This window comes from Atractosteus spatula, chromosome 8, assembly GCF_055471065.1.
Source record: "Atractosteus spatula isolate fAtrSpa1 chromosome 8, fAtrSpa1.hap1, whole genome shotgun sequence".
In the NCBI taxonomy this organism is placed as follows: domain Eukaryota; kingdom Metazoa; phylum Chordata; class Actinopteri; order Semionotiformes; family Lepisosteidae; genus Atractosteus; species Atractosteus spatula.
The window spans coordinates 2,153,709-2,181,337 of NC_142713.1; the positions used below are offsets into that span (position 1 = coordinate 2,153,709).

The 27,629-nt window shown below is 57.1% G+C and overlaps 2 protein-coding genes across 6 annotated transcripts in view; one reads left to right on the forward strand and one right to left on the reverse strand.

Moving 5' to 3' along the window:
• LOC148829043 (serine/threonine-protein phosphatase 6 regulatory subunit 1-like) overlaps positions 1 to 21,230 on the reverse strand; it is a 35,616-nt gene extending 14,386 nt beyond the window's left edge. Inside the window, exons 1-14 of one of the 4 annotated variants that reach the window (XM_088923255.1) lie at positions 21,120 to 21,230; positions 19,678 to 19,796; positions 17,067 to 17,293; positions 16,262 to 16,460; positions 15,803 to 15,940; positions 14,721 to 14,786; positions 14,481 to 14,593; positions 13,511 to 13,624; positions 10,214 to 10,388; positions 9,210 to 9,362; positions 7,236 to 7,421; positions 6,137 to 6,201; positions 5,428 to 5,543; positions 5,230 to 5,315 (exon numbers count right to left, since the gene is read on the reverse strand). In XM_088923255.1, the coding sequence (XP_088779381.1) occupies positions 5,230 to 5,315; positions 5,428 to 5,543; positions 6,137 to 6,201; positions 7,236 to 7,421; positions 9,210 to 9,362; positions 10,214 to 10,388; positions 13,511 to 13,624; positions 14,481 to 14,593; positions 14,721 to 14,786; positions 15,803 to 15,940; positions 16,262 to 16,460; positions 17,067 to 17,293 (1,638 nt within the window). In that variant the 5' untranslated portion in view covers positions 19,678 to 19,796; positions 21,120 to 21,230. Of the gene's footprint in view, positions 1 to 5,229; positions 5,316 to 5,427; positions 5,544 to 6,136; positions 6,202 to 7,235; positions 7,422 to 9,209; positions 9,363 to 10,213; positions 10,389 to 13,510; positions 13,625 to 14,480; positions 14,594 to 14,720; positions 14,787 to 15,802; positions 15,941 to 16,261; positions 16,461 to 17,066; positions 17,294 to 18,348; positions 18,398 to 18,472; positions 19,275 to 19,677; positions 19,797 to 21,119 lie in introns of those variants that run through there. The other 3 variants (XM_088923256.1, XM_088923254.1, XM_088923257.1) reach the window with 3 other exon arrangements.
• Positions 21,231 to 21,373: 143 nt separating this feature from the next.
• The window catches only part of pold1 (polymerase (DNA directed), delta 1, catalytic subunit), a 30,409-nt gene continuing 24,153 nt past the window's right edge, over positions 21,374 to 27,629 (forward strand). For both annotated transcript variants that reach the window (XM_088923252.1, XM_088923253.1), the window contains exon 1: positions 21,374 to 21,433. The gene's annotated coding sequence lies outside the window, so the exon portion shown is untranslated. The remainder of the gene's footprint in view (positions 21,434 to 27,629) is intronic.

The following is a 27,629-nucleotide window of genomic DNA, read 5'->3' on the forward strand; positions in this document are numbered from 1 at the left end:
TGAAGGGGCTGATTGTAACGGTGATGATGAAGGAGGTGATGGGGTGATGAAGGGGCTGATTGTGATGGGGGTGATGAAGGGGCTGATTGTAACGATGAGGATGAAGGAGGTGCTGGGGGTGATGAAGGGGCTGATTGTGATGGGGGTGATGAAGGGGCTGATTGTGATGGAGCTGATTGTAACGGTGACGATGAAGGAGGTGCTGGGGCTGATGAAGGAGCTGATTGTAACGGTGACGATGAAGGAGGTGCTGGGGCTGATGAAGGGGCTGATTGTGATGAGGGTGATGATGGAGCTGATTGTAACGGTGACGATGAAGGAGGTGCTGGGGGTGATGAAGGGGCTGATTGTAACGGTGATGATGAAGGAGGTGATGGGGGTGACGAAGGGGCTGATTGTGATGGGGGTGATGATGGAGCTGATTGTAACGGTGACGATGAAGGAGGTGCTGGGGGTGATGAAGGGGCTGATTGTGATGGGGGTGATGATGGAGCTGACTGTAACGGTGACGATGAAGGAGGTGCTGGGGGTGACGAAGGGGCTGATTGTAACGGTGATGATGAAGGAGGTGATGGGGGTGACGAAGGGGCTGATTGTAACGGTGACGATGAAGGAGGTGCTGGGGGTGATGAAGGGGCTGATTGTGATGGGGTGATGAAGGGGCTGATTGTAACGGTGACGATGAAGGAGGTGCTGGGGGTGACGAAGGGGCTGATTGTAACGGTGATGATGAAGGAGGTGATGGGGGTGACGAAGGGGCTGATTGTAACGGTGACGATGAAGGAGGTGCTGGGGGTGATGAAGGGGCTGATTGTGATGGGGTGATGAAGGGGCTGATTGTAACGGTGACGATGAAGGAGGTGCTGGGGGTGACGAAGGGGCTGATTGTAACGGTGATGATGAAGGAGGTGATGGGGGTGACGAAGGGGCTGATTGTAACGGTGACGATGAAGGAGGTGCTGGGGGTGACGAAGGGGCTGATTGTGATGGGGTGATGAAGGGGCTGATTGTGATGGGGTGATGATGGAGCTGACTGTAACGGTGACGATGAAGGAGGTGCTGGGGGAGATGAAGGGGCTGATTGTGATGGGGTGATGAAGGGGCTGATTGTAACGGTGACGATGAAGGAGGTGCTGGGGCTGATGAAGGGGCTGATTGTGATGGGGGTGATGATGGAGCTGATTGTAACGGTGACGATGAAGGAGGTGCTGGGGGTGATGAAGGGGCTGATTGTGATGGGGGTGATGAAGGAGGTGCTGGGGGTGATGAAGGGGCTGATTGTGATGGGGTGATGAAGGGGCTGATTGTGATGGGGGAGATGAAGGGGCTGATTGTGATGGGGGTGATGATGGAGCTGACTAACGGTGACGATGAAGGAGGTGATGGGGGTGATGAAGGGGCTGATTGTGATGGGGGTGATGATGGAGCTGATTGTAACGGTGATGATGAAGGAGGTGATGGGGGTGACGAAGGGGCTGATTGTGATGGGGGTGATGATGGAGCTGACTGTAACGGTGACGATGAAGGAGGTGCTGGGGGTGATGAAGGGGCTGATTGTGATGGGGGTGATGAAGGGGCTGATTGTAACGATGAGGATGAAGGAGGTGCTGGGGGTGACGAAGGGGCTGATTGTAACGGTGATGATGAAGGAGGTGATGGGGGTGACGAAGGGGCTGATTGTGATGGGGGTGATGAAGGGGCTGATTGTAACGATGAGGATGAAGGAGGTGCTGGGGGTGATGAAGGGGCTGATTGTGATGAGGGTGATGATGGAGCTGACTGTAACGGTGACGATGAAGGAGGTGCTGGGGGTGACGAAGGGGCTGATTGTGATGGGGTGATGAAGGGGCTGATTGTAATGGTGACGATGAAGGAGGTGATGAGGGTGATGGAGGGGCTGATTGTGAAGGGGGTGATGAAGGGGCTGATTGTAACGATGAGGATGAAGGAGGTGCTGGGGGTGATGAAGGGGCTGATTGTAACGGTGATGATGAAGGAGGTGATGGGGGTGACAAAGGGGCTGATTGTAACGGTGACGATGAAGGAGGTGATGAGGGTGATGGAGGGGCTGATTGTGAAGGGGGTGATTGTGATGGGGTGATGAAGGGGCTGATTGTGATGGGGTGATGAAGGGGCTGATTGTAACGGTGACGATGAAGGAGGTGCTGGGGGTGATGAAGGGGCTGATTGTGATGGGGGTGATGAAGGGGCTGATTGTGATGGGCGTGATGAAGGAGGTGCTGGGGCTGATGAAGGGGCTGATTGTAACGGTGACGATGAAGGAGGTGCTGGGGGTGATGAAGGGGCTGATTGTGATGGGGGTGATGATGGAGCTGATTGTAACGGTGACGATGAAGGAGGTGCTGGGGCTGATGAAGGGGCTGATTGTGATGAGGGTGATGATGGAGCTGACTGTAACGGTGACGATGAAGGAGGTGCTGGGGGTGATGAAGGGGCTGATTGTAACGGTGATGATGAAGGAGGTGATGGGGTGATGAAGGGGCTGATTGTGATGGGGGTGATGAAGGGGCTGATTGTAACGATGAGGATGAAGGAGGTGCTGGGGGTGATGAAGGGGCTGATTGTGATGGGGGTGATGAAGGGGCTGATTGTGATGGAGCTGATTGTAACGGTGACGATGAAGGAGGTGCTGGGGCTGATGAAGGAGCTGATTGTAACGGTGACGATGAAGGAGGTGCTGGGGCTGATGAAGGGGCTGATTGTGATGAGGGTGATGATGGAGCTGATTGTAACGGTGACGATGAAGGAGGTGCTGGGGGTGATGAAGGGGCTGATTGTAACGGTGATGATGAAGGAGGTGATGGGGGTGACGAAGGGGCTGATTGTGATGGGGGTGATGATGGAGCTGATTGTAACGGTGACGATGAAGGAGGTGCTGGGGGTGATGAAGGGGCTGATTGTGATGGGGGTGATGATGGAGCTGACTGTAACGGTGACGATGAAGGAGGTGCTGGGGGTGACGAAGGGGCTGATTGTAACGGTGATGATGAAGGAGGTGATGGGGGTGACGAAGGGGCTGATTGTAACGGTGACGATGAAGGAGGTGCTGGGGGTGATGAAGGGGCTGATTGTGATGGGGTGATGAAGGGGCTGATTGTAACGGTGACGATGAAGGAGGTGCTGGGGGTGACGAAGGGGCTGATTGTAACGGTGATGATGAAGGAGGTGATGGGGGTGACGAAGGGGCTGATTGTAACGGTGACGATGAAGGAGGTGCTGGGGGTGACGAAGGGGCTGATTGTAACGGTGACGATGAAGGAGGTGCTGGGGGTGACGAAGGGGCTGATTGTGATGGGGGTGATGATGGAGCTGATTGTAACGGTGACGATGAAGGAGGTGCTGGGGGTGACGAAGGGGCTGATTGTGATGGGGGTGATGATGGAGCTGACTGTAACGGTGACGATGAAGGAGGTGCTGGGGGTGACGAAGGGGCTGATTGTAACGGTGATGATGAAGGAGGTGATGGGGGTGACGAAGGGGCTGATTGTAACGGTGACGATGAAGGAGGTGCTGGGGGTGACGAAGGGGCTGATTGTGATGGGGTGATGAAGGGGCTGATTGTGATGGGGGAGATGAAGGGGCTGATTGTGATGGGGTGATGATGGAGCTGACTGTAACGGTGACGATGAAGGAGGTGCTGGGGGAGATGAAGGGGCTGATTGTGATGGGGTGATGAAGGGGCTGATTGTAACGGTGACGATGAAGGAGGTGCTGGGGCTGATGAAGGGGCTGATTGTGATGAGGGTGATGATGGAGCTGATTGTAACGGTGACGATGAAGGAGGTGCTGGGGGTGATGAAGGGGCTGATTGTAACGGTGATGATGAAGGAGGTGATGGGGGTGACGAAGGGGCTGATTGTGATGGGGGTGATGATGGAGCTGATTGTAACGGTGACGATGAAGGAGGTACTGGGGGTGATGAAGGGGCTGATTGTGATGGGGGTGATGATGGAGCTGACTGTAACGGTGACGATGAAGGAGGTGCTGGGGGTGACGAAGGGGCTGATTGTAACGGTGATGATGAAGGAGGTGATGGGGGTGACGAAGGGGCTGATTGTAACGGTGACGATGAAGGAGGTGCTGGGGGTGACGAAGGGGCTGATTGTGATGGGGGAGATGAAGGGGCTGATTGTGATGGGGGAGATGAAGGGGCTGATTGTGATGGGGTGATGAAGGGGCTGATTGTAACGGTGACGATGAAGGAGGTGATGGGGTGATGAAGGGGCTGATTGTGATGGGGGTGATGATGGAGCTGATTGTAACGGTGACGATGAAGGAGGTGCTGGGGGTGACGAAGGGGCTGATTGTAACGGTGATGATGAAGGAGGTGATGGGGGTGACGAAGGGGCTGATTGTAACGGTGACGATGAAGGAGGTGATGGGGGTGACGAAGGGGCTGATTGTGATGGGGTGATGAAGGGGCTGATTGTAACGGTGACGATGAAGGAGGTGCTGGGGCTGATGAAGGGGCTGATTGTGATGAGGGTGATGATGGAGCTGATTGTAACGGTGACGATGAAGGAGGTGCTGGGGGTGACGAAGGGGCTGATTGTAACGGTGATGATGAAGGAGGTGATGGGGGTGATGATGGAGCTGATTGTAACGGTGACGATGAAGGAGGTGCTGGGGGTGACGAAGGGGCTGATTGTGATGGGGGAGATGAAGGGGCTGATTGTGATGGGGGAGATGAAGGGGCTGATTGTGATGGGGTGATGAAGGGGCTGATTGTAACGGTGACGATGAAGGAGGTGATGGGGTGATGAAGGGGCTGATTGTGATGGGGGTGATGATGGAGCTGATTGTAACGGTGACGATGAAGGAGGTGCTGGGGGTGATGAAGGGGCTGATTGTGATGGGGGTGATGAAGGAGGTGCTGGGGGTGATGAAGGGGCTGATTGTGATGGTGTGATGAAGGGGCTGATTGTAACGGTGCCGATGAAGGAGGTGATGAGGGTGATGGAGGGGCTGATTGTGAAGGGGGTGATTGTGATGGTGATGAAGGAGCTGACTGTGATGGTGATGAAGATAATGAAGAAGATGACGCTCATGATGGTGACGATGTGTGCGCACCAGGGGGCGTCCGGACGCTCTCTCACTTCCAAACGCTCCATTTCAGCAGCTTTTCCACAACGCCCTGGCATTCCCAGGATCCACGCCCTCCCGTCTCCCCGGAGACGCGCCCCCCCCCCACCCCGCCGCGCCCCTCACCAGCTCCACCGTGTTCCTCTTGTTGATCTCCGCCAGGGGCCCGGAGACGAACTGCTCCCAGCGCTGCCTGTCCGGCTCCGGGAGACCTGGGGACAGCGGGAGGGACACGAGGGGTCAGCGATGGCGAGCGACAGCCGACCCGCGGCCTGTGTCCGGCCCGGGTGAAGGCGTCGTGGCGGGGACGGGGGTGGGCGGTACCTCTGATGATGTCACAGGTCACGCCCTGGTTGGGGCCCTTCTCGCTGCTCTGGGTCACGTGGTTGGCGATCCTGGTCAGGTGACCCATGTAGCCCCGCCTCCTGCCGCCCTCTGACCTGAGCAGGGGACAAAGCAAGGCAGTGCTGAATGAGTACTGATCACCCCCTCCTTCATCACCCTCCTCCTCCTCCTCCTCCTCCCCGCCATCACCCACCCTTCATCACCACCCCATCATCTTCATCACTATCACCCCCCACCTTCATCACCCTCCTCCTCCTCACCACCATCATCGCCATCACCCCCACCTTCATCACCCCCACCACCCCCACCTCCATCATCACCCTCCTCACCACCATCACCCCCACCTTCATCATCACCACCACCCCACCTCCATCATCACCCTCCTCACCACCATCACCCCCACCTTCATCACCAACACCCCACCTTCATCATCGCCATCACCCCCACCTCCATCATCACCCTCCTCACCACCATCACCCCCACCTTCATCATCATCTTCATCACTATCACCCCCCCCACACACACACACACACACACACATCATCCTCACCCCCCAGCCTTATCACCCCCAAGAGCACCTTCTCCATCGTCATCACCACTCTCACCACAGCCACCAGCACCTTCGTCACGCTCACAATCAGCTCCCCACTCGTCGTCTTCCTCCCCCAGCCCTGCGTGAGGAACTCACTGCTCTCTGGCGTTGTCCTCCCAGGCGTCCAGGATCCGCTGCGCCAGCCGGCACCCGACCAGCAGCTGCAACGACAGCGTTACTCAGCGACGCGCCACGAGACGCAGAGTCACAGAGTCGCAGGGCCACGAGACGCAGAGTCACAGAGACGCAGGGCCACGAGACGCAGAGTCACAGAGTCGCAGAGTCACGAGACGCAGGGCCACGAGACGCAGGGCCACGAGACGCAGAGTCACAGAGTCGCAGGGCCACGAGACGCAGGGCCACGAGACGCAGAGTCACGAGACGCAGAGTCACGAGACGCAGAGTCACGAGACGCAGGGCCACAGAGTCACAGATTCGCAGGGCCACGAGACGCAGAGTCACGAGACGCAGAGTCACGAGACGCAGAGTCACAGAGTCGCAGGGCCACAGAGTCGCAGGGCCACAGAGTCGCAGGGCCACGAGACGCAGGGCCACGAGACGCAGGGCCACGAGACGCAGGGCCACGAGACGCAGAGTCACAGAGTCACCGAGACGCAGGGCCACGAGACGCAGAGTCACAGAGTCGCAGGGCCACGAGACGCAGGGCCACAGAGTCACAGAGTCGCAGGGCCACGAGACGCAGGGCCACGAGACGCAGAGTCACGAGACGCAGAGTCACGAGACGCAGGGCCACGAGACGCAGAGTCACAGGGCCACGAGACACAGAGTCACAGAGACGCAGGGCCACGAGACGCAGGGCCACGAGACGCAGGGCCACAGAGACGCAGGGCCACAGAGACGCAGGGCCACAGAGACGCAGGGCCACAGAGATGCAGGGTCACGAGACGCAGAGTCACAGAGTCGCAGGGCCACAGAGCCACAGGGCCACAGAGTCACAGAGATGCAGGGTCACAGAGATGCAGGGTCACGAGACGCAGAGTCACAGAGATGCAGGGTCACGAGACGCAGAGTCGCAGGGCCACGAGACGCAGAGTCGCAGGGCCACGAGACGCAGAGTCGCAGGGCCACGAGACGCAGAGTCACAGAGACGGAGGGCCACAGGGCCACGAGACAGAGGGACACAGAGCCGCGGGGCCGCGGGGCCACGAGAGGGGGCAGAGAGGGGGAGACTCACGTGTCGAACGAGGGGGTTGTCGTGGGGGTCCGGCGGACCCTCCTGGGGGGCAGCGGGGTTGTCTGTGGGGGGCTCCCCTTTCTCCTCTCCCTCTCCCGCTGGAGGAGGGCAGGAGAAGGCCAGACGCACACACTGCTCCACCTGAGTGTGGAGGAAATTATTGAAGGAGAACTGGAAGAACAGGTCCTGAAAGAGAGAGAGAGAGAGGGGTTAATACAGACACACTGACTGGACACTCCAGTACATTAACACTGCACTGAGAGAGAGAGGGGTTAATACAGACACACTGACTGGACACTCCAGTACATTAACACTGCACTGAGAGAGAGAGGGGTTAATACAGACACACTGACTGGACACTCCAGTACATTAACAGTGCACTGAGAGAGAGAGGGGTCAATACAGACACACTGACTGGACACTCCAGTACATCAACACTGCACTGAGAGAGAGAGGGGTTAATACAGACACACTGACTGGACACTCCAGTACATTAACACTGCACTGAGAGAGAGAGAGGGGTTAATACAGACACACTGACTGGACACTCCAGTACATTAACACTGCACTGAGAGAGAGGGTTAATACAGACACACTGACTGGACACTCCAGTACATTAACACTGCACTGAGAGAGAGAGGGGTCAATACAGACACACTGACTGGACACTCCAGTACATTAACACTGCACTGAGAGAGAGAGGGGTCAATACAGACACACTGACTGGACACTCCAGTACATTAACACTGCACTGAGAGAGAGAGGGGTTCATACAGACACACTGACTGGACACTCCAGTACATTAACACTGCACTGAGAGAGAGAGGAGTCAATACACACACACTGACTGGACACTCCAGTACATTAACACTGCACTGAGAGAGAGAGGGGTTAATACAGACACACTGACTGGACACTCCAGTACATTAACACTGCACTGAGAGAGAGAGGGGTTCATACAGACACACTGACTGGACACTCCAGTACATTAACACTGCACTGAGAGAGAGAGGGGTTCATACAGACACACTGACTGGACACTCCAGTACATTAACACTGCACTGAGAGAGAGGGGTTAATACACACATACTGACTGGACACTCCAGTACATTAACACTGCACTGAGAGAGAGAGGGGTTAATACACACACACTGACTGGACACTCCAGTACATTAACACTGCACTGAGAGAGAGAGAGGGGTTCATACACACACACTGACTGGACACTCCAGTACATTAACACTGCACTGAGAGTGAGAGGGGTTCATACAGACACACTGACTGGACACTCCAGTACATTAACACTGCACTGAGAGAGAGAGGGGTTAATACACACATACTGACTGGACACTCCAGTACATTAACACTGCACTGAGAGAGAGAGGGGTTAATACAGACACACTGATGGACACTCCAGTACATTAACACTGCACTGAGAGAGAGGGGTTCATACAGACACACTGACTGGACACTCCAGTACATCAACACTGCACTGAGAGAGAGAGGGGTTAATACACACACACTGACTGGACACTCCAGTACATTAACACTGCACTGAGAGAGAGAGGGGTTAATACACACACACTGACTGGACACTCCAGTACATTAACACTGCGCTGAGAGAGAGAGGGGTTAATACACACACACTGACTGGACACTCCAGTACATTAACACTGCGCTGAGAGAGAGAGGGGTTAATACACACACACTGACTGGACACTCCAGTACATTAACACTGCACTGAGAGAGAGAGGGGTTCATACAGACACACTGACTGGACACTCCAGTACATTAACACTGCACTGAGAGAGAGAGAGGGGTTAATACACACACACTGACTGGACACTCCAGTACATTAACACTGCACTGAGAGAGAGAGGGGTTAATACAGACACACTGACTGGACACTCCAGTACATTAACACTGCACTGAGAGAGAGAGGGGTTCATACAGACAGTGGGGAGAGACACTTACCAGCACCGTCTCTATCAGCCTGTGCCTCAGCAGTGTCTGCAGTGTCTCCCAGTGACCAGCCTGTAGGATGCAGTTCACCAGCTTCACCACCAGGAGGCGCAGGTTCCCCAGGGGTGGGTCCAGCAGTGCGCAGGTCATCTGGATCGGAGGCCTCTGAGACAGAGAGGGCGGGAATACAGACCTGAGCCTGGGTCGCGACACAGCGAGGAGAGCTGGGTTCAGTATGTGCGGCCTGCCGGGACAGAGCCTGTGTCCGCATACAGGCTGGGCGCTAGGATCCGCGGGTTCGAACCCGGGCTGTGGCCCAGGCTCTGTCCCGGCGTGTCCACATACAGGCTGGGCGCTAGGCTCCACGGGTTCGAACCCGGGCTGTGGCCCAGGCTCTGTCCCGGCGTGTCCGCACACAGGCTGGGCGCTAGGCTCCACGGGTTCGAACCCGGGCTGTGGCCCAGGCTCTGTCCCGGCGTGTCCGCACACAGGCTGGGCGCTAGGCTCCACGGGTTCGAACCCGGGCTGTGGCCCAGGCTCTGTCCCGGCGTGTCCGCACACAGGCTGGGCGCTAGGCTCCACGGGTTCGAACCCGGGCTGTGGCCCAGGCCCTGTCCCGGCGTGTCCGCACACAGGCTGGGCGCTAGGCTCCACGGGTTCGAACCCGGGCTGTGGCCCAGGCCCTGTCCCGGCGTGTCCGCATACAGGCTGGGCGCTAGGCTCCACGGGTTCGAACCCGGGCTGTGGCCCAGGCCCTGTCCCGGCGCGACGGCGCCCCCCTGTGGCCTCTCGCTTGCCCGCAGGCCCGGGGTGTGTGATGTCAGAGAAGGGGCGCACCTCTCCTCCCATCAGCGCTGACCCCTCCCGACCCCTCCCTCTGCCCATCGGGTCCGAGAGCCCGACTGGCCGACCCCCCCCAACCCCACCCCAGGGGGCAGCGAGAAACGGGGCGACTGAACTCGGGGGGCGACGGACCCTGAAGTGTCCCCCCCTCCCCCACCCCTGGCGCCCCGTACCGGGAGGGGTTGCAACAGCAGCCTCTCGAAGTCGCCGAGCCGCTTCCCGACGGCCCGCAGGGTTCCCAGCATGCTCTGCAGCTGGGAGGCGGGGTCGGGCCCCGAGGGACAGATTTCCAGCTGTCCGTCAAGGCTGAAGAACCCGCCCACCCCCAGAGCTCCGCCCAGCTCCGGCCTGAGAGGGAGGGAACAGAGGCAATCAAACAGCTCTGGGAACGAGCTACTGGGACACAGTCGGAGAGACAGGGAGACAGGGAGACAGGGAGACACAGAGACACAGAGACACAGAGACACAGAGACACAGAGACACAGAGACACAGAGACAGTCGCAGTCGGAGAGACAGTCGCAGTCGGAGAGACAGAGAGACAGTCGCAGTCAGGAGAGAGATACAAAGAGTCAGAGACACAGTCACAGTTGGAGAGAGAGACACAGATACAGAGTGTCAGAGAGACAACAAACAGAAACAGACCCTGACGAAGTACAGGCTCAGTGACCACAGCCTGGCCATAGAAACTGGACACAGGCAGACCTGGCTGCCCAGAGAGGACAGGCTCAGTGACCACAGCCTGGCCATAGGATCTGGACACAGGCAGACCTGGCTGCCCAGAGAGGACAGGCTCAGTGACCACAGCCTGGCCATAGGACCTGGACACAGGCAGACCTGGCTGCCCAGAGAGGACAGGCTGTGCTCCCACTGCCAGCAGGGAGAAACTGAGACAGAGGTGCACTTCCTACTGCACTGTGACAGATACTCTGGGATTACAGAAACATTCTTCCCTAAACTCAGAAATCTAGTCCCAGAGTTTCCACACCTGCCAGAATCACAACGGGTCCCAGTCCTACTGGGAGAGGGAGGAGGGAACTTAGTGGAACTGGCAGCCCAGTATGTGATCTCCTGTCCCAGCCTGAGGAACAGACAGTGAGCCCATCTCTCAATAATAATAATACAGTATGTGATCTCCTGTCCCAGCCTGAGGAACAGACAGTGAGCCTGTCTCTCAATAATAATAATACAGTGTGTGATCTCCTGTCACAGCCTGAGGAACAGACAGTGAGCCTGTCTCTCAATAATAATAATACAGTGTGTGATCTCCTGTCCCAGCCTGAGGAACAGATAGTGAGGCTGTCTCTCAATAATAATAATACAGTGTGTGATCTCCTGTCCCAGCCTGAGGAACAGTGAGCCTGTCTCTCAATAATAATAATACAGTGTGTGATCTCCTGTCCCAGCCTGAGGAACAGACAGTGAGCCTGTCTCTCAATAATAATAATACAGTGTGTGATCTCCTGTCCCAGCCTGAGGAACAGACAGTGAGCCTGTCTCTTAATAATAATAATACAGTGTGTGATCTCCTGTCCCAGCCTGAGGAACAGACAGTGAGCCTGTCTCTCAATAATAATAATACAGTGTGTGATCTCCTGTCCCAGCCTGAGGAACAGTGAGCCTGTCTCTCAATAATAATAATACAGTGTGTGATCTCCTGTCCCAGCCTGAGGAACAGTGAGCCTGTCTCTCAATAATAATAATACAGTGTGTGATCTCCTGTCCCAGCCTGAGGAACAGACAGTGAGTCTGTCTCTCAATAATAATAATACAGTGTGTGATCTCCTGTCCCAGCCTGAGGAACAGACAGTGAGTCTGTCTCTCAATAATAATAATACAGTGTGTGATCTCCTGTCCCAGCCTGAGGAACAGACAGTGAGCCCGTCTCTCAATAATAATAATACAGTGTGTGATCTCCTGTCCCAGCCTGAGGAACAGACAGTGAGCCTGTCTCTCAATAATAATAATACAGTGTGTGATCTCCTGTCCCAGCCTGAGGAACAGACAGTGAGCCTGTCTCTCAATAATAGTAATACAGTGTGTGATCTCCTGTCCCAGCCTGAGGAACAGACAGGGAGCCTGTTTCTCAATAATAATAATACAGTGTGTGATCTCCTGTCCCAGCCTGAGGAACAGACAGTGAGCCTGTCTCTCAATAATAATAATACAGTGTGTGATCTCCTGTCCCAGCCTGAGGAACAGACAGTGAGCCTGTCTCTCAATAATAATAATACAGTGTGTGATCTCCTGTCCTAGCCTGAGGAACAGACAGTGAGCCTGTCTCTCAATAATAATAATACAGTGTGTGATCTCCTGTCCTAGCCTGAGGAACAGACAGTGAGCCTGTCTCTCAATAATAATAATACAGTGTGTGATCTCCTGTCCCAGCCTGAGGAACAGACAGTGAGCCTGTCTCTCAATAATAATAATACAGTGTGTGATCTCCTGTCCCAGCCTGAGGAACAGACAGGGAGCCTGTCTCTCAATAATAATAATACAGTGTGTGATCTCCTGTCCCAGCCTGAGGAACAGTGAGCCTGTCTCCCAGTAATGCTCCTTCTGTTTATAGTATATGTCAATATTTTATGATATGTCTCTGTTGTAAATGTCTGTAATATGTCTGTAGATTTTATATTATCGTTATTTTTTGTTTTGTTTCATGTGAATTTCATTATTTTATTCGCTTCGGCAACACTGATTGTACCCAGCGGTCATGCTAATAAAGCACCTGGAATTGAACTGAATTGAGACGGTCGCAGTCGGAGAGACGGAGAGACAGTGGCAGTCAGGAGAGACAGTCACAGTCAGGAGAGACAGTCACAGTCGGAGAGACGGAGAGACAGTGGCAGTCAGGAGAGACAGTGGCAGTCAGGAGAGACGGAGAGACAGTGGCAGTCAGGAGAGACAGTCGCAGTCGGAGAGACAGTCGCAGTCGGAGAGACAGTCGCAGTCGGAGAGACGGACAGAGAGAGTCAAAGACAGTTGGAGACAGATTAAGAAACAGACAGCGAGAGTAAGATTTGTCTTTCAGATGAGATGTAAAACCGAGGTCCTGACTCTCTGTGGTCATTAACAATCCCAGGGTGTCTCTCGACAAGAGTAGGGGTGTTACCCCAGTGTCCTGGCCAAATTCCCCCCCTGGCCTTTACCCCTCATGGTCTCCTAATAACCCCCCTCTCTGAACTGGCTCCATCCCTCTGCTCTCCTCCCCACTGAGAGCTGGTGTGTGAGAGAGGACTGGAGCATCATCCAGGTGGGGCTGCACACTGGTGGGGGTAGTGGGATTCCCCCTGACCTGGGAAGAGCTCGGAGTGGAGGGTCCAGACAGGCGCTATACAAGTGTGAGGGATTATTATGATTAAGAGAGTCAGAGACACAGTAGGAGACAGAGGTTGAGAGTCAGAGAGACAGCAGGAGACCCAGACACAGAGACGTCAGGAAGGCAGACATCTGGAAGGAGACCTTCTCTCACCGGGGTCGCGGGGGCTCCAGCAGAGTCAGGACCACCTGGATGCCATTAACGAGCACAGACTCATTAGGCGCACTGTCAAACATGTTGGACAGCAGGTGCTCCACCGTCTCCTGTCTAACAGAGAATTAGTGTAAATTTAAATGAACAAAGAGATGACAATTTCATAAAATTATGTTCCTAGGTGTACGTTACATTATAATGGCTGTGTTAATGTACTGGAGTGTCCAGTCAGTGTGTCTGTATTAACCCCTCTCTCTCTCAGTGCAGTGTTAATGTACTGGAGTGTCCAGTCAGTGTGTCTGTATTAACCCCCCTCTCTCTCAGTGCAGTGTTAATGTACTGGAGTGTCCAGTCAGTGTGTGTGTATTAACCCCCCTCTCTCTCAGTGCAGTGTTAATGTACTGGAGTGTCCAGTCAGTGTGTCTGTATTAACCCCTCTCTCTCTCAGTGCAGTGTTAATGTACTGGAGTGTCCAGTCAGTGTGTCTGTATTAACCCCTCTCTCTCTCAGTGCAGTGTTAATGTACTGGAGTGTCCAGTCAGTGTGTCTGTATTAACCCCTCTCTCTCTCAGTGCAGTGTTAATGTACTGGAGTGTCCAGTCAGTGTGTGTGTATTAACCCCTCTCTCTCTCAGTGCAGTGTTAATGTACTGGAGTGTCCAGTCAGTGTGTGTGTATGAACCCCTCTCTCTCTCAGTGCAGTGTTAATGTACTGGAGTGTCCAGTCAGTGTGTCTGTATTAACCCCTCTCTCTCTCAGTGCAGTGTTAATGTACTGGAGTGTCCAGTCAGTGTGTGTGTATTAACCCCTCTCTCTCTCAGTGCAGTGTTAATGTACTGGAGTGTCCAGTCAGTGTGTCTGTATTAACCCCCCTCTCTCTCTCAGTGCAGTGTTAATGTACTGGAGTGTCCAGTCAGTGTGTGTGTATTAACCCCTCTCTCTCTCAGTGCAGTGTTAACTCGTCTCTCTACCTCTCCAGCTCTCTCAGCAGCAGGCTGTGCTCAGGACTCAGCTGGATGTGAATCAGCTGGTCTCGGTTCAGTCGGATGATGTCGTACAGGGACGAGGAGCCATTGCAGTGTTGCTAGGAGACCAAGTCCACGGAGAGGAAACGAGGTCAGGGACAAGACACGTTTTTGAGGAAACACAGAAGACATTAAAGACAGCGAGACGGGGAGCAGCGCGTCGGCCTCCTCTCGATCTCCACGCACCTCTTCCTCCTTCGACGGGTGGATCATGTCGATGAGTCTGTGGACAATCCTCTCTTCAATCAGCCACTGAGGAGGAGAATACAGAGAAAATCAACCGAGTTCATCTGCAGCACACAATGTGATATTTACAGATAGCCCACTCTACCGCGGACTCGCTGCGTCTCCCCTCCTGGATGCCACAGCCCACTCTACCGCAGACTCGCGGCGTCTCCCCTCCCGGACGCCACAGCCCACTGTACCGCAGACTCGCGGCGCCTCCCCTCCCGGATGCCACAGCCCACTGTACCGCGGACTTGCTGCGTCTCCCCTCCCGGATGCCACAGCCCACTGTACCGCAGACTCGCGGCGCCTCCCCTCCCGGACGGCACAGCCCACTGTACCGCAGACTCGCGGCGTCTCCCCTCCCGGACGCCACAGCCCACTGTACCGCAGACTCGCGGCGCCTCCCCTCCCAGATACCACAGCCCACTGTACCGCGGACTTGCTGCGTCTCCCCTCCCGGATGCCACAGCCCACTGTACCGCAGGCTCGCGGCGCCTCCCCTCCCGGATACCACAGCCCACTGTACCGCGGACTTGCTGCGTCTCCCCTCCCGGATGCCACAGCCCACTGTACCGCAGGCTCGCTGCGTCTCCCCTCCCGGATACCACAGCCCACTGTACCGCGGACTTGCTGCGTCTCCCCTCCCGGATACCACAGCCCACTGTACCGCAGGCTCGCGGCGCCTCCCCTCCCGGATACCACAGCCCACTGTACCGCAGACTCGCGGCGCCTCCCCTCCCGGATGCCACAGCCCACTGTACCGCGGACTTGCTGCGTCTCCCCTCCCGGATGCCACAGCCCACTGTACCGCAGACTCGCGGCGCCTCCCCTCCCGGATGCCACAGCCCACTGTACCGCGGACTTGCTGCGTCTCCCCTCCCGGATACCACAGCCCACAGTACCGCAGACTCGCGGCGTCTCCCCTCCCGGACGGCACAGCCCACTGTACCGCAGGCTCGCGGCGCCTCCCCTCCCGGACGCCACAGCCCACTGTACCGCAGGCTCGCGGCGCCTCCCCTCCCACTCTACCGCAGACTCACGGTGAGGATCTCCTGCCGGAGCTCCGGCTGCTCCACGCAGGTCAGCAGCCGCAGTAACAGGTCCATGATGGCCGAGGTGCCGATGTGCCGGAGCAGGAGGTCGATGAAGCCCTCCTTCTGTCGGAGGAACGAGACGATCTGCGGCAGAGCAGGGGGAGCAGGTGAGAGCCGTGGACAGGACACCAGTCCATCACAGGACACACACAGAAACACACTCACACCAGGGCCAGTCCATCACAGGACGCACACACACACACTCACACCAGTTTTCACTCAACCCTCCAGTACGTCTCTGGACTGTGGGAGGAAACCCACAAGAACACAGCGAGAACGCGCAAACTCCACACAGACGGCACCGCAGGACTCGAACCCAGGGCCCCAGCGCCGCGAGGCAGCAGTGCTACGACCACAACCCGGAGCAGAATCACCGCAGGCAGCCGCACAGCGCCGGCCCCTCACCCTCTCCGTCTTGCGCGAGATGAGCAGGCCCATCACCCTGCTGAAGAAGGAGGCCAGCAGGGGGTTGAGGCCGGCGGCAGCGCCCCCCTCAGGCCGGAGGAAGGAGTACAGCTGGGAGAGCAGGGGCTCGCTGTCTCCCAGAGCGTCCGTGATCTGCGACACGTCGCTGGTGAGCACCTCGCAGGACACGTTGCTGTACCTGCAGGGGAAAGGAAGAAAAAGTGAGAGACGGATCGGGACCCAGCGGCGCCGGACGACCAGCAGGAGGCGCTGTTCCTTCTGAAGAAGGAGCTCCCCCAGCCCGGGGGACGCTGGCCGGGGACCGTCGCGCTGATCGGACGACTCCGACAACGGGGTCCGGAGCACCTGGTCGCCCAAGACCCCCACGCGCCGATCGTCAGCTCCCCTCTGGCCTGGAGCAGTCGGGGCCCCCCCCGTGCTTTCACAAGAACTCCCCACCCCCCCCCACCGAGCTGCGCACAGCCGCCAGCCGGGGGCTACACGTCCCTGGGGAGGGAGGAGGAGGAGGTGTCTCCCTCTCTTCATGTACAAGACACTCATGTGAAACACTCTGGAAGCCCCTGAAACAGACCTATGAGAATCAACACTGTGAGCAGAGACTAGGATTAACTAGACATAGAGCAGAGTTATGGTTTTCCAGAAGAAATTCACACTGAAGGGAGAGAAGAGAGGAAATACAGAGAGAAGACACAGAAAAAGGAAGGACGAAAGGTACAATCGAGAGTGAAATACAGAGCCCATGAGCAGAAAGGCAGGCAGGAGGCAGAAAAACAGGTCTGCTCACTTGTATCTCACTCTCTCCTCCAGCTCCGCAGGGGGCTCCTGGGTGACGTGGCTCACCAGCGCCGTCATGTTGTGTGGCTGGATGAGGAACTGCAGCAGCCGGCGGTTGTTGACCTTGCACTCTTGAAGCACATCGTCCTCGTCCAGCACCTCCGACAGAGTGACATCGTCCCGGGACAGGATAGTGTCCAGCTGGGACACTGAGGACAGCTCGAACTTCCAGAACATCTGAGAGTGAGAAGGACAGGGGTCAATACAGACACACTGACTGGACACTCCAGTACATTAACACTGCACTGAGAGAGAGAGGGGTTAATACAGACACACTGACTGGACACTCCAGTACATGAACACTGCACTGAGAGAGAGAGGGGTTAATACAGACACACTGACTGGACACTCCAGTACATGAACACTGCACTGAGAGAGAGAGGGGTTAATACAGACACACTGACTGGACACTCCAGTACATTAACACTGCACTGAGAGAGAGAGAGAGGGGTTAATACAGACACACTGACTGGACACTCCAGTACATTAACACTGCACTGAGAGAGAGAGGGGTTAATACACACACACTGACTGGACACTCCAGTACATTAACACTGCACTGAGAGAGAGAGGGGTTAATACACACACACTGACTGGACACTCCAGTACACTAACACTGCACTGAGAGAGAGAGGGGTTAATACAGACACAATGACTGGACACTCCAGTACATTACCACTGCACTGAGAGAGAGAGGGGTTAATACACACACACTGACTGGACACTCCAGTACATTAACACTGCACAGAGAGAGAGAGAGAGGGGTTAATACACACACACTGACTGGACACTCCAGTACATTAACACTGCACTGAGAGAGAGGGGGGTTAATACAGACACACTGACTGGACACTCCAGTACATTAACACTGCACTGAGAGAGAGAGAGGGGTTAATACACACACTGACTGGACACTCCAGTACATTAACACTGCACTGAGAGAGAGAGGGGTTAATACACACACACTGACTGGACACTCCAGTACATTAACACTGCACTGAGAGAGAGAGGGGTTAATACACACACACTGACTGGACACTCCAGTACATGAACACTGCACTGAGAGAGAGAGGGGTTAATACAGACACACTGACTGGACACTCCAGTACAGTAACACTGCACTGAGAGAGAGAGGGGTTAATACAGACACACTGACTGGACACTCCAGTACATTAACACTGCACTGAGAGAGAGAGGGATTAATAGCGAGACAGCGCAAAAACTTCACTAACTTTGAAAACCAGAGTCTCTGACGGATTTCTCACTGGGGGGCCGTGGGCGAAGCCTGAATACGGGGTAACAAATACTAAGCCGGAGAGTCGTGCGGGCTGAGGGGCGGTCAGAGACCCGTCTCACCTTGATCTCAGCGTCGGGGCCGACGAGGCCCCGTTGCGGCCGTGTGACAGCCGGTGCCCGCAGAGCCCCGCCGCCTTCACGGGGCCCCGGCCGCGCACATTTCTCGCACACGGGGAGAAGTCGTCGGCTGGCGGGGCGGAGAGGCGCTCAGCGAGGGTGCCCTCCGGCGGTCTGACGGCGCGACTCCCAGCGGCAGCGAACTCGCTGTCACATCGCTGCTCCGTGACGGGCGGCTCTCGTAACAACCGAGCACTTTAAACGGCGTGCCCCAGCCCCGGCTGAGGTCTCACACGGGTCTCGGCTCGATACCTCTCCCGCAAGGCGGAGGCGCCGAACAGGTACTCCGAGCTCCTGGGTCTCAAGACCGTCCTTCCCCACCTCCCCAAATCGCCTGTCCGCTGGCTCGGAGTATCACAGTATCCCGCCCAGGTGAGCGGCAAACCCCTGCCTTCGCTCGCCTCTCTCTTTCTCCGTTTCCGTCTCCCCCTCCCCCGTCAACTTCCCCCTCCGCTGCCCCGGCTGTCGTGCCCCCCCCCCCTGCCCGCCGGTGAGCCGCAGGAAACGCCGAGGCTCCGCTAGGCCGCTGGGTCTTAGTGCCGCCCCGCGAGTGGAGGAGGGGAAAGACCGCCCCGCCGCCGAAGAAGTCCGGGACTGCGTCGCTGACTCCGGACCAGTCGAGCCCCGAAGCCTGAGCCCGATCCGTCCAGAAACGATCCCTTTCCCTTTGCAGATTTTTGGTGTCCGTTTCTGTTGGTACGAGAACCGGACTGGGAGCCGGTCCGCCTGTATCCCACAATCCCCAGCGCGCCCAGAAACCTACCGGTTGCCCCGTAGCTCTACCTCAAGGCGGGTCGTTTCTACGGTGTCTCTCCACAGACACAGTCACCAAGGCGACAGTGTTTCCACTAAGTAATTAAATATAGTTAATTCTGCACCCCGAAGGAGCATTGCTTGGTTCACCATAGTAACAGCGGCTCAGTAAAGAGCTTCCCGAAAACAAGCTCGTTTTCCTGTGGGTGGATAACGTCCCCTGAATGTTTTATGCATCAAAGTTAAAACTGACATTTGATCTTGAAATTGAATTTTTTTGTCCCCCCGCCTTAGTCGTGCGACGTTAGTCAAATTTCTCAGCCGAGACCTTTCAAAGATGAGGCGGAGACGCGTCCGGGACTCCTACACGTTTTGAAGTAATGCGAGTGAAGTACCTGTGATTTAAAACACGGCACATGTGCCTGTACGGCGCCTATTCCTCCCTCCTGCGCAAAGAGAAGAACTTCAAGCTGCCTCCGGCCCCTCTGTCAGCTGGACTGAGTGGTTACTGCCTCTGTTTTTTTGGAATGAAACGGCTGGGTGAGCTCCTCCAATCAGGCCAGGAAGCACTTCTGTACACAGAGGGTGGTGGGGGTGGGGAACAAGCTGCCCACCCAGCCCTGTTGTTGAGGCCCATACCTTGGCTTTCTTTGGGAAACAGCTCAGAAAGCCAGGGTATCGGCTTCAACAACAGGGCTGGGCAGCTTGTTCCCCACCCCCACCCCCCTCTGTGTAAAGACATGCTTCCTGTCCTGACTGGAGTAGAGGAGTTTATTGCTATATGTACACTGGAATTCTTAATCGCGCTGATCTCTCGGGACACACACAGTACAGCAGACAACACCACACAATGTAGACAACAGGAACAATACATCTGTTGCAGAAAAATAAATAAATATGTAGCAGTGAGACCAAAAAAAATGGTAGAGTGTGTAAAAAGTGTGCAGTGCAGATGTGTATTAAGGCACTGCAGTTCGCTGTGGAGGACCCCAGCTGTGCCTGGAGAGAAACCGGGATATCGGCTTCAACCACAGGGTTGGGCAGCTTGTTCCCCACTCCCACCCCACTCTGTGTACAGAAGAGCCTCCTGTCCAGACTGGAGGATCTCACCCAGCTGTGTCTGGAGAGAAGCCAGGGTATCGGCTTCAACAACACAGCTGGGCAGCTTGTTCCCCACCCCCACCACCCTCTGTGTAAAGACGTGTCTCCTGATCCCGGTTTTAAATGCACCTCCACCGAAACGTGGGTTCGTGAAAATACTCAGAGGCGTTAGAAATCCTAATTCACGGCATCACACGTCGGGGCCATAAATCGATGAAGTCGTTAACGAAGCCGCTCTCTTTCTCAACGGTGACCGGGGCGAGAACGGATTCCAGTTCTGCCTCTTGAGTAAACGCGACATCAGCCAATTAGAGGAAAGCTGAAAGGCAGCTAACTCCCCATGATCAAGTCCCATCAGGTCGAACCGTAAAGCGGGCTGAAATACTCCATCATCCCTACGGTGTGTATTCTGAGCTGGCGCTCCGGCGAGCTCCGACTCGGTGCAGAGAAACGTTCACATTTTATTTAGACTCGGGCCAGTTCCTTGCTGGTGTCTATAATAACAACAATATATTTAACTGATATGGCACGTTTCATGCAAGTGCATCTCAGCGCGCTTCGCATTAAAAAAAAAAGCTAAAAGAGAAGTCTAGGAACTTAAAAAAAAATACTAGAGAGGAGATAGGGAATCAATTTATAGCACTTTGAAGTTGATAGTCCTCCTGGCAGCTTTCATCCCGAAACATCCCCAGAGAACCTGACTGTGCTGCGAAGAGCTTACGGCGTGCTTACTTACACAGTAGCGCTCATAAAGCCGTGCGAACAGCGCATCCCATCCGTTTTCAAGTCTGTTTTCAAGGAGGCGAAAGGTTTACGCTCGTCCTCCGGCGCCACACCAAACATGGCCGCCGGATGCCGCCGTGCGGGCGACGAGAGAGAGGCCGGTTTCCTGTCCCCGCCCCTCCCGGGGCAGCCAATCGGCGGCCGCGGGCGACGCGGGTTTCCCGGGTAACGAGGGGGCCGGGGTGAGAGGTCACGCCGAGACAGAGGGAAAGTTGGCGGGAGTTGAGCAGAGCGAGCACGGCGCGCTTTCCGACCTGTGCAGCGGAGGTATTTCTTTTTCTGTTTGTATTTATTTTGACTGACTGTAGACGAACGCGTTTCTCCGGGCCTGCCTCGGCGTGTATATGTGAGCGGTTTCGCGGCGTGCCGTGTCAAGCTGAGCACACTTGGCGAGTATTTACCGAGGGATCTCTTAATTAATTAATACTTGCTTACACTTATACAGCGCTTTTCTGGACACTCCGCTCAAAGCACGAAGATCCCCTCCACCCGCACCAGTGTGCAGCCCCCGCCTGGATAAGCTTTAAACTTTCGGAGCGACGCGGTCTGTCGGAAGCGCAGGGAGATCTGCTCCTGAGCTGGCGTGTATCTCCTCATCGCCACCACCCGAGAGTGTGCCGTGGCCGTGACCGCCTGCGGCGGTGTGGTGCCGTTTCATGGCGATAGCAGTGTGAGCGGGCTTGAAACTGCACTGCGCCCCGGGACTGAGTGTGTCAGGGCTCTACTGAGCACTGTGCCCCGGGACTGAGTGTGTCAGAGCTGTACTGAGCACTGCGCCCCGGGACTGAGTGTGTCAGAGCTGTACTGAGCACTGCGCCCTGGGACTGAGTGTGTCAGAGCTGTACTGAGCACTGCGCCCTGGGACTGAGTGTGTCAGAGCTCTACTGAGCACTGCGCCCTGGGACTGAGTGTGTCAGGGCTCTACTGAGCACTGCGCCCTGGGACTGAGTGTGTCAGAGCTCTACTGAGCACTGCGCCCTGGGACTGAGTGTGTCAGGGCTCTACTGAGCACTGCGCCCTGGGACTGAGTGTGTCAGGGCTCTACTGAGCACTGCGCCCTGGGACTGAGTGTGTCAGGGCTCTACTGAGCACTGCGCCCCGGGACTGAGTGTGTCAGGGCTCTACTGAGCACTGCGCCCCGGGACTGAGTGTGTCAGGGCTCTACTGAGCACTGCGCCCCGGGACTGAGTGTGTCAGAGCTGTACTGAGCACTGCGCCCCGGGACTGAGTGTGTCAGGGCTCTACTGAGCACTGTGCCCCGGGACTGAGTGTGTCAGAGCTGTACTGAGCACTGCGCCCCGGGACTGAGTGTGTCAGAGCTGTACTGAGCACTGCGCCCTGTGACTGAGTGTGTCAGAGCTGTACTGAGCACTGCGCCCCGGGACTGAGTGTGTCAGAGCTGTACTGAGCACTGCGCCCTGGGACTGAGTGTGTCAGAGCTGTACTGAGCACTGCGCCCTGTGACTGAGTGTGTCAGGGCTCTACTGAGCACTGCGCCCCGGGACTGAGTGTGTCAGAGCTGTACTGAGCACTGCGCCCTGTGACTGAGTGTGTCAGAGCTCTACTGAGCACTGCGCCCTGGGACTGAGTGTGTCAGGGCTCTACTGAGCACTGCGCCCTGTGACTGAGTGTGTCAGAGCTCTACTGAGCACTGCGCCCTGGGACTGAGTGTGTCAGGGCTCTACTGAGCACTGCGCCCCGGGACTGAGTGTGTCAGAGCTGTACTGAGCACTGCGCCCCGGGACTGAGTGTGTCAGAGCTGTACTGAGCACTGCGCCCCGGGACTGAGTGTGTCAGAGCTCTACTGAGCACTGCGCCCTGTGACTGAGTGTGTCAGAGCTGTACTGAGCACTGCGCCCTGGGACTGAGTGTGTCAGAGCTCTACTGAGCTCTGCGCCCCGGGACTGAGTGTGTCAGAGCTCTACTGAGCTCTGCGCCCCGGGACTGAGTGTGTCAGAGCTCTACTGAGCACTGCGCCCCGGGACTGAGTGTGTCAGAGCTCTACTGAGCACTGCGCCCTGTGACTGAGTGTGTCAGAGCTCTACTGAGCACTGCGCCCTGTGACTGAGTGTGTCAGAGCTGTACTGAGCACTGCGCCCTGTGACTGAGTGTGTCAGAGCTGTACTGAGCGCTGCGCCCTGGGACTGAGTGTGTCAGAGCTGTACTGAGCACTGCGCCCTGTGACTGAGTGTGTCAGAGCTGTACTGAGCGCTGCGCCCCGTGACTGAGTGTGTCAGAGCTCTACTGAGCGCTGCGCCCTGGGACTGAGTGTGTCAGAGCTCTACTGAGCGCTGCGCCCTGTGACTGAGTGTGTCAGAGCTCTACTGAGCGCTGCGCCCTGTGACTGAGTGTGTCAGAGCTGTACTGAGCGCTGCGCCCTGTGACTGAGTGTGTCAGAGCTGTACTGAGCGCTGCGCCCTGTGACTGAGTGTGTCAGAGCTGTACTGAGCGCTGCGCCCTGTGACTGAGTGTGTCAGAGCTGTACTGAGCACTGCGCCCCGGGACTGAGTGTGTCAGAGCTGTACTGAGCACTGCGCCCCGGGACTGAGTGTGTCAGAGCTCTACTGAGCTCTGCGCCCCGGGACTGAGTGTGTCAGAGCTCTACTGAGCACTGCGCCCCGGGACTGAGTGTGTCAGAGCTGTACTGAGCACTGCGCCCTGTGACTGAGTGTGTCAGAGCTCTACTGAGCACTGCGCCCTGGGACTGAGTGTGTCAGGGCTCTACTGAGCACTGCGCCCTGTGACTGAGTGTGTCAGAGCTCTACTGAGCACTGCGCCCTGGGACTGAGTGTGTCAGGGCTCTACTGAGCACTGCGCCCCGGGACTGAGTGTGTCAGAGCTGTACTGAGCACTGCGCCCCGGGACTGAGTGTGTCAGAGCTCTACTGAGCACTGCGCCCCGGGACTGAGTGTGTCAGGGCTCTACTGAGCACTGCGCCCCGGGACTGAGTGTGTCAGAGCTGTACTGAGCACTGCGCCCCGGGACTGAGTGTGTCAGAGCTGTACTGAGCGCTGCGCCCCGTGACTGAGTGTGTCAGAGCTGTACTGAGCGCTGCGCCCCGTGACTGAGTGTGTCAGGGCTCTACTGAGCACTGCGCCCAGGGACTGAGTGTGTCAGGGCTCTACTGAGCACTGCGCCCAGTGACTGAGTGTGTCAGGGCTCTACTGAGCACTGCGCCCAGTGACTGAGTGTGTCAGGGCTCTACTGAGCGCTGCGCCCCGGGACTGAGTGTGTCAGGGCTCTACTGAGCGCTGCGCCCCGGGACTGAGTGTGTCAGGGCTCTACTGAGCGCTGCGCCCCGGGACTGAGTGTGTCAGGGCTCTACTGAGCGCTGCGCCCCGGGACTGAGTGTGTCAGGGCTCTACTGAGCGCTGCGCCCCGGGACTGAGTGTGTCAGGGCTCTACTGAGCGCTGCGCCCCGGGACTGAGTGTGTCAGGGCTCTACTGAGCACTGCGCCCCGTGATTGAGTGTGTCAGGGCTCTACTGAGCGCTGCGCCCCGGGACTGAGTGTGTCAGGGCTCTACTGAGCGCTGCGCCCCGGGACTGAGTGTGTCAGGGCTCTACTGAGCGCTGCGCCCCGGGACTGAGTGTGTCAGGGCTCTACTGAGCACTGCGCCCTGTGATTGAGTGTGTCAGGGCTCTACTGAGCACTGCGCCCTGTGATTGAGTGTGTCAGAGCTGTACTGAGCGCTGCGCCCCGGGACTGAGTGTGTCAGGGCTCTACTGAGCACTGCGCCCCGGGACTGAGTGTGTCAGAGCCGTACTGAGCACTGCGCCCCGGGACTGAGTGTGTCAGAGCCGTACTGAGCACTGCGCCCCGTGACTGAGTGTGTCAGAGCTCTACTGAGCACTGCGCCCCGGGACTGAGTGTGTCAGAGCTGTACTGAGCACTGCGCCCTGTGACTGAGTGTGTCAGGGCTCTACTGAGCACTGCGCCCCGGGACTGAGTGTGTCAGAGCTGTACTGAGCACTGCGCCCCGGGACTGAGTGTGTCAGAGCTCTACTGAGCACTGCGCCCTGTGACTGAGTGTGTCAGAGCTGTACTGAGCACTGCGCCCCGGGACTGAGTGTGTCAGAGCTGTACTGAGCACTGCGCCCCGGGACTGAGTGTGTCAGAGCTCTACTGAGCTCTGCGCCCCGGGACTGAGTGTGTCAGAGCTCTACTGAGCACTGCGCCCCGGGACTGAGTGTGTCAGAGCTCTACTGAGCACTGCGCCCTGTGACTGAGTGTGTCAGAGCTGTACTGAGCACTGCGCCCTGGGACTGAGTGTGTCAGAGCTGTACTGAGCACTGCGCCCTGGGACTGAGTGTGTCAGAGCTGTACTGAGCACTGCGCCCCGGGACTGAGTGTGTCAGAGCTGTACTGAGCACTGCGCCCCGTGACTGAGTGTGTCAGAGCTGTACTGAGCGCTGCGCCCCGTGACTGAGTGTGTCAGAGCTGTACTGAGCACTGCGCCCTGGGACTGAGTGTGTCAGAGCTGTACTGAGCACTGCGCCCTGGGACTGAGTGTGTCAGAGCTGTACTGAGCACTGCGCCCTGTGACTGAGTGTGTCAGAGCTGTACTGAGCGCTGCGCCCCGTGACTGAGTGTGTCAGAGCTGTACTGAGCGCTGCGCCCCGTGACTGAGTGTGTCAGAGCTGTACTGAGCGCTGCGCCCCGTGACTGAGTGTGTCAGAGCTGTACTGAGCGCTGCGCCCCGTGACTGAGTGTGTCAGAGCTGTACTGAGCGCTGCGCCCCGTGACTGAGTGTGTCAGAGCTGTACTGAGCGCTGCGCCCTGTGACTGAGTGTGTCAGAGCTCTACTGAGCGCTGCGCCCTGGGACTGAGTGTGTCAGAGCTGTACTGAGCGCTGCGCCCTGGGACTGAGTGTGTCAGAGCTGTACTGAGCGCTGCGCCCTGTGACTGAGTGTGTCAGAGCTGTACTGAGCGCTGCGCCCCGGGACTGAGTGTGTCAGAGCTGTACTGAGCGCTGCGCCCCGGGACTGAGTGTGTCAGAGCTCTACTGAGCTCTGCGCCCCGGGACTGAGTGTGTCAGAGCTCTACTGAGCACTGCGCCCCGGGACTGAGTGTGTCAGAGCTCTACTGAGCACTGCGCCCTGTGACTGAGTGTGTCAGAGCTGTACTGAGTGCTGCGCCCTGGGACTGATTGTGTCAGAGCTGTACTGAGCGCTGCGCCCCGTGACTGAGTGTGTCAGAGCTGTACTGAGCGCTGCGCCCCGTGACTGAGTGTGTCAGAGCTGTACTGAGCGCTGCGCCCCGTGACTGAGTGTGTCAGAGCTCTACTGAGCACTGCGCCCTGTGACTGAGTGTGTCAGAGCTGTACTGAGTGCTGCGCCCTGGGACTGATTGTGTCAGAGCTGTACTGAGCGCTGCGCCCTGTGACTGAGTGTGTCAGAGCTGTACTGAGCGCTGCGCCCCGTGACTGAGTGTGTCAGAGCTGTACTGAGCGCTGCGCCCCGTGACTGAGTGTGTCAGAGCTGTACTGAGCACTGCGCCCCGTGACTGAGTGTGTCAGAGCTGTACTGAGCACTGCGCCCTGGGACTGAGTGTGTCAGAGCTCTACTGAGTGCTGCGCCCTGTGACTGAGTGTGTCAGAGCTGTACTGAGCACTGCGCCCTGTGACTGAGTGTGTCAGAGCTGTACTGAGCGCTGCGCCCCGGGACTGAGTGTGTCAGAGCTGTACTGAGCACTGCGCCCCGGGACTGAGTGTGTCAGAGCCGTACTGAGCACTGCGCCCCGGGACTGAGTGTGTCAGGGCTCTACTGAGCACTGCGCCCTGTGACTGAGTGTGTCAGGGCTCTACTGAGCACTGCGCCCCGGGACTGAGTGTGTCAGAGCTCTACTGAGCACTGCGCCCTGTGACTGAGTGTGTCAGAGCTGTACTGAGCACTGCGCCCTGTGACTGAGTGTGTCAGAGCTCTACTGAGCACTGTGCCCCGGGACTGAGTGTGTCAGAGCTGTACTGAGCACTGCGCCCTGTGACTGAGTGTGTCAGAGCTGTACTGAGCGCTGCGCCCCGGGACTGAGTGTGTCAGAGCTGTACTGAGCGCTGCGCCCCGGGACTGAGTGTGTCAGAGCCGTACTGAGCACTGCGCCCCGGGACTGAGTGTGTCAGGGCTCTACTGAGCACTGCGCCCTGTGACTGAGTGTGTCAGGGCTCTACTGAGCACTGCGCCCCGGGACTGAGTGTGTCAGAGCTCTACTGAGCACTGCGCCCTGTGACTGAGTGTGTCAGAGCTGTACTGAGCACTGCGCCCTGTGACTGAGTGTGTCAGAGCTCTACTGAGCACTGTGCCCCGGGACTGAGTGTGTCAGAGCTGTACTGAGCACTGCGCCCTGTGACTGAGTGTGTCAGAGCTGTACTGAGCGCTGCGCCCTGGGACTGAGTGTGTCAGGGCTCTACTGAGCACTGCGCCCTGTGACTGAGTGTGTCAGAGCTGTACTGAGCACTGCGCCCTGTG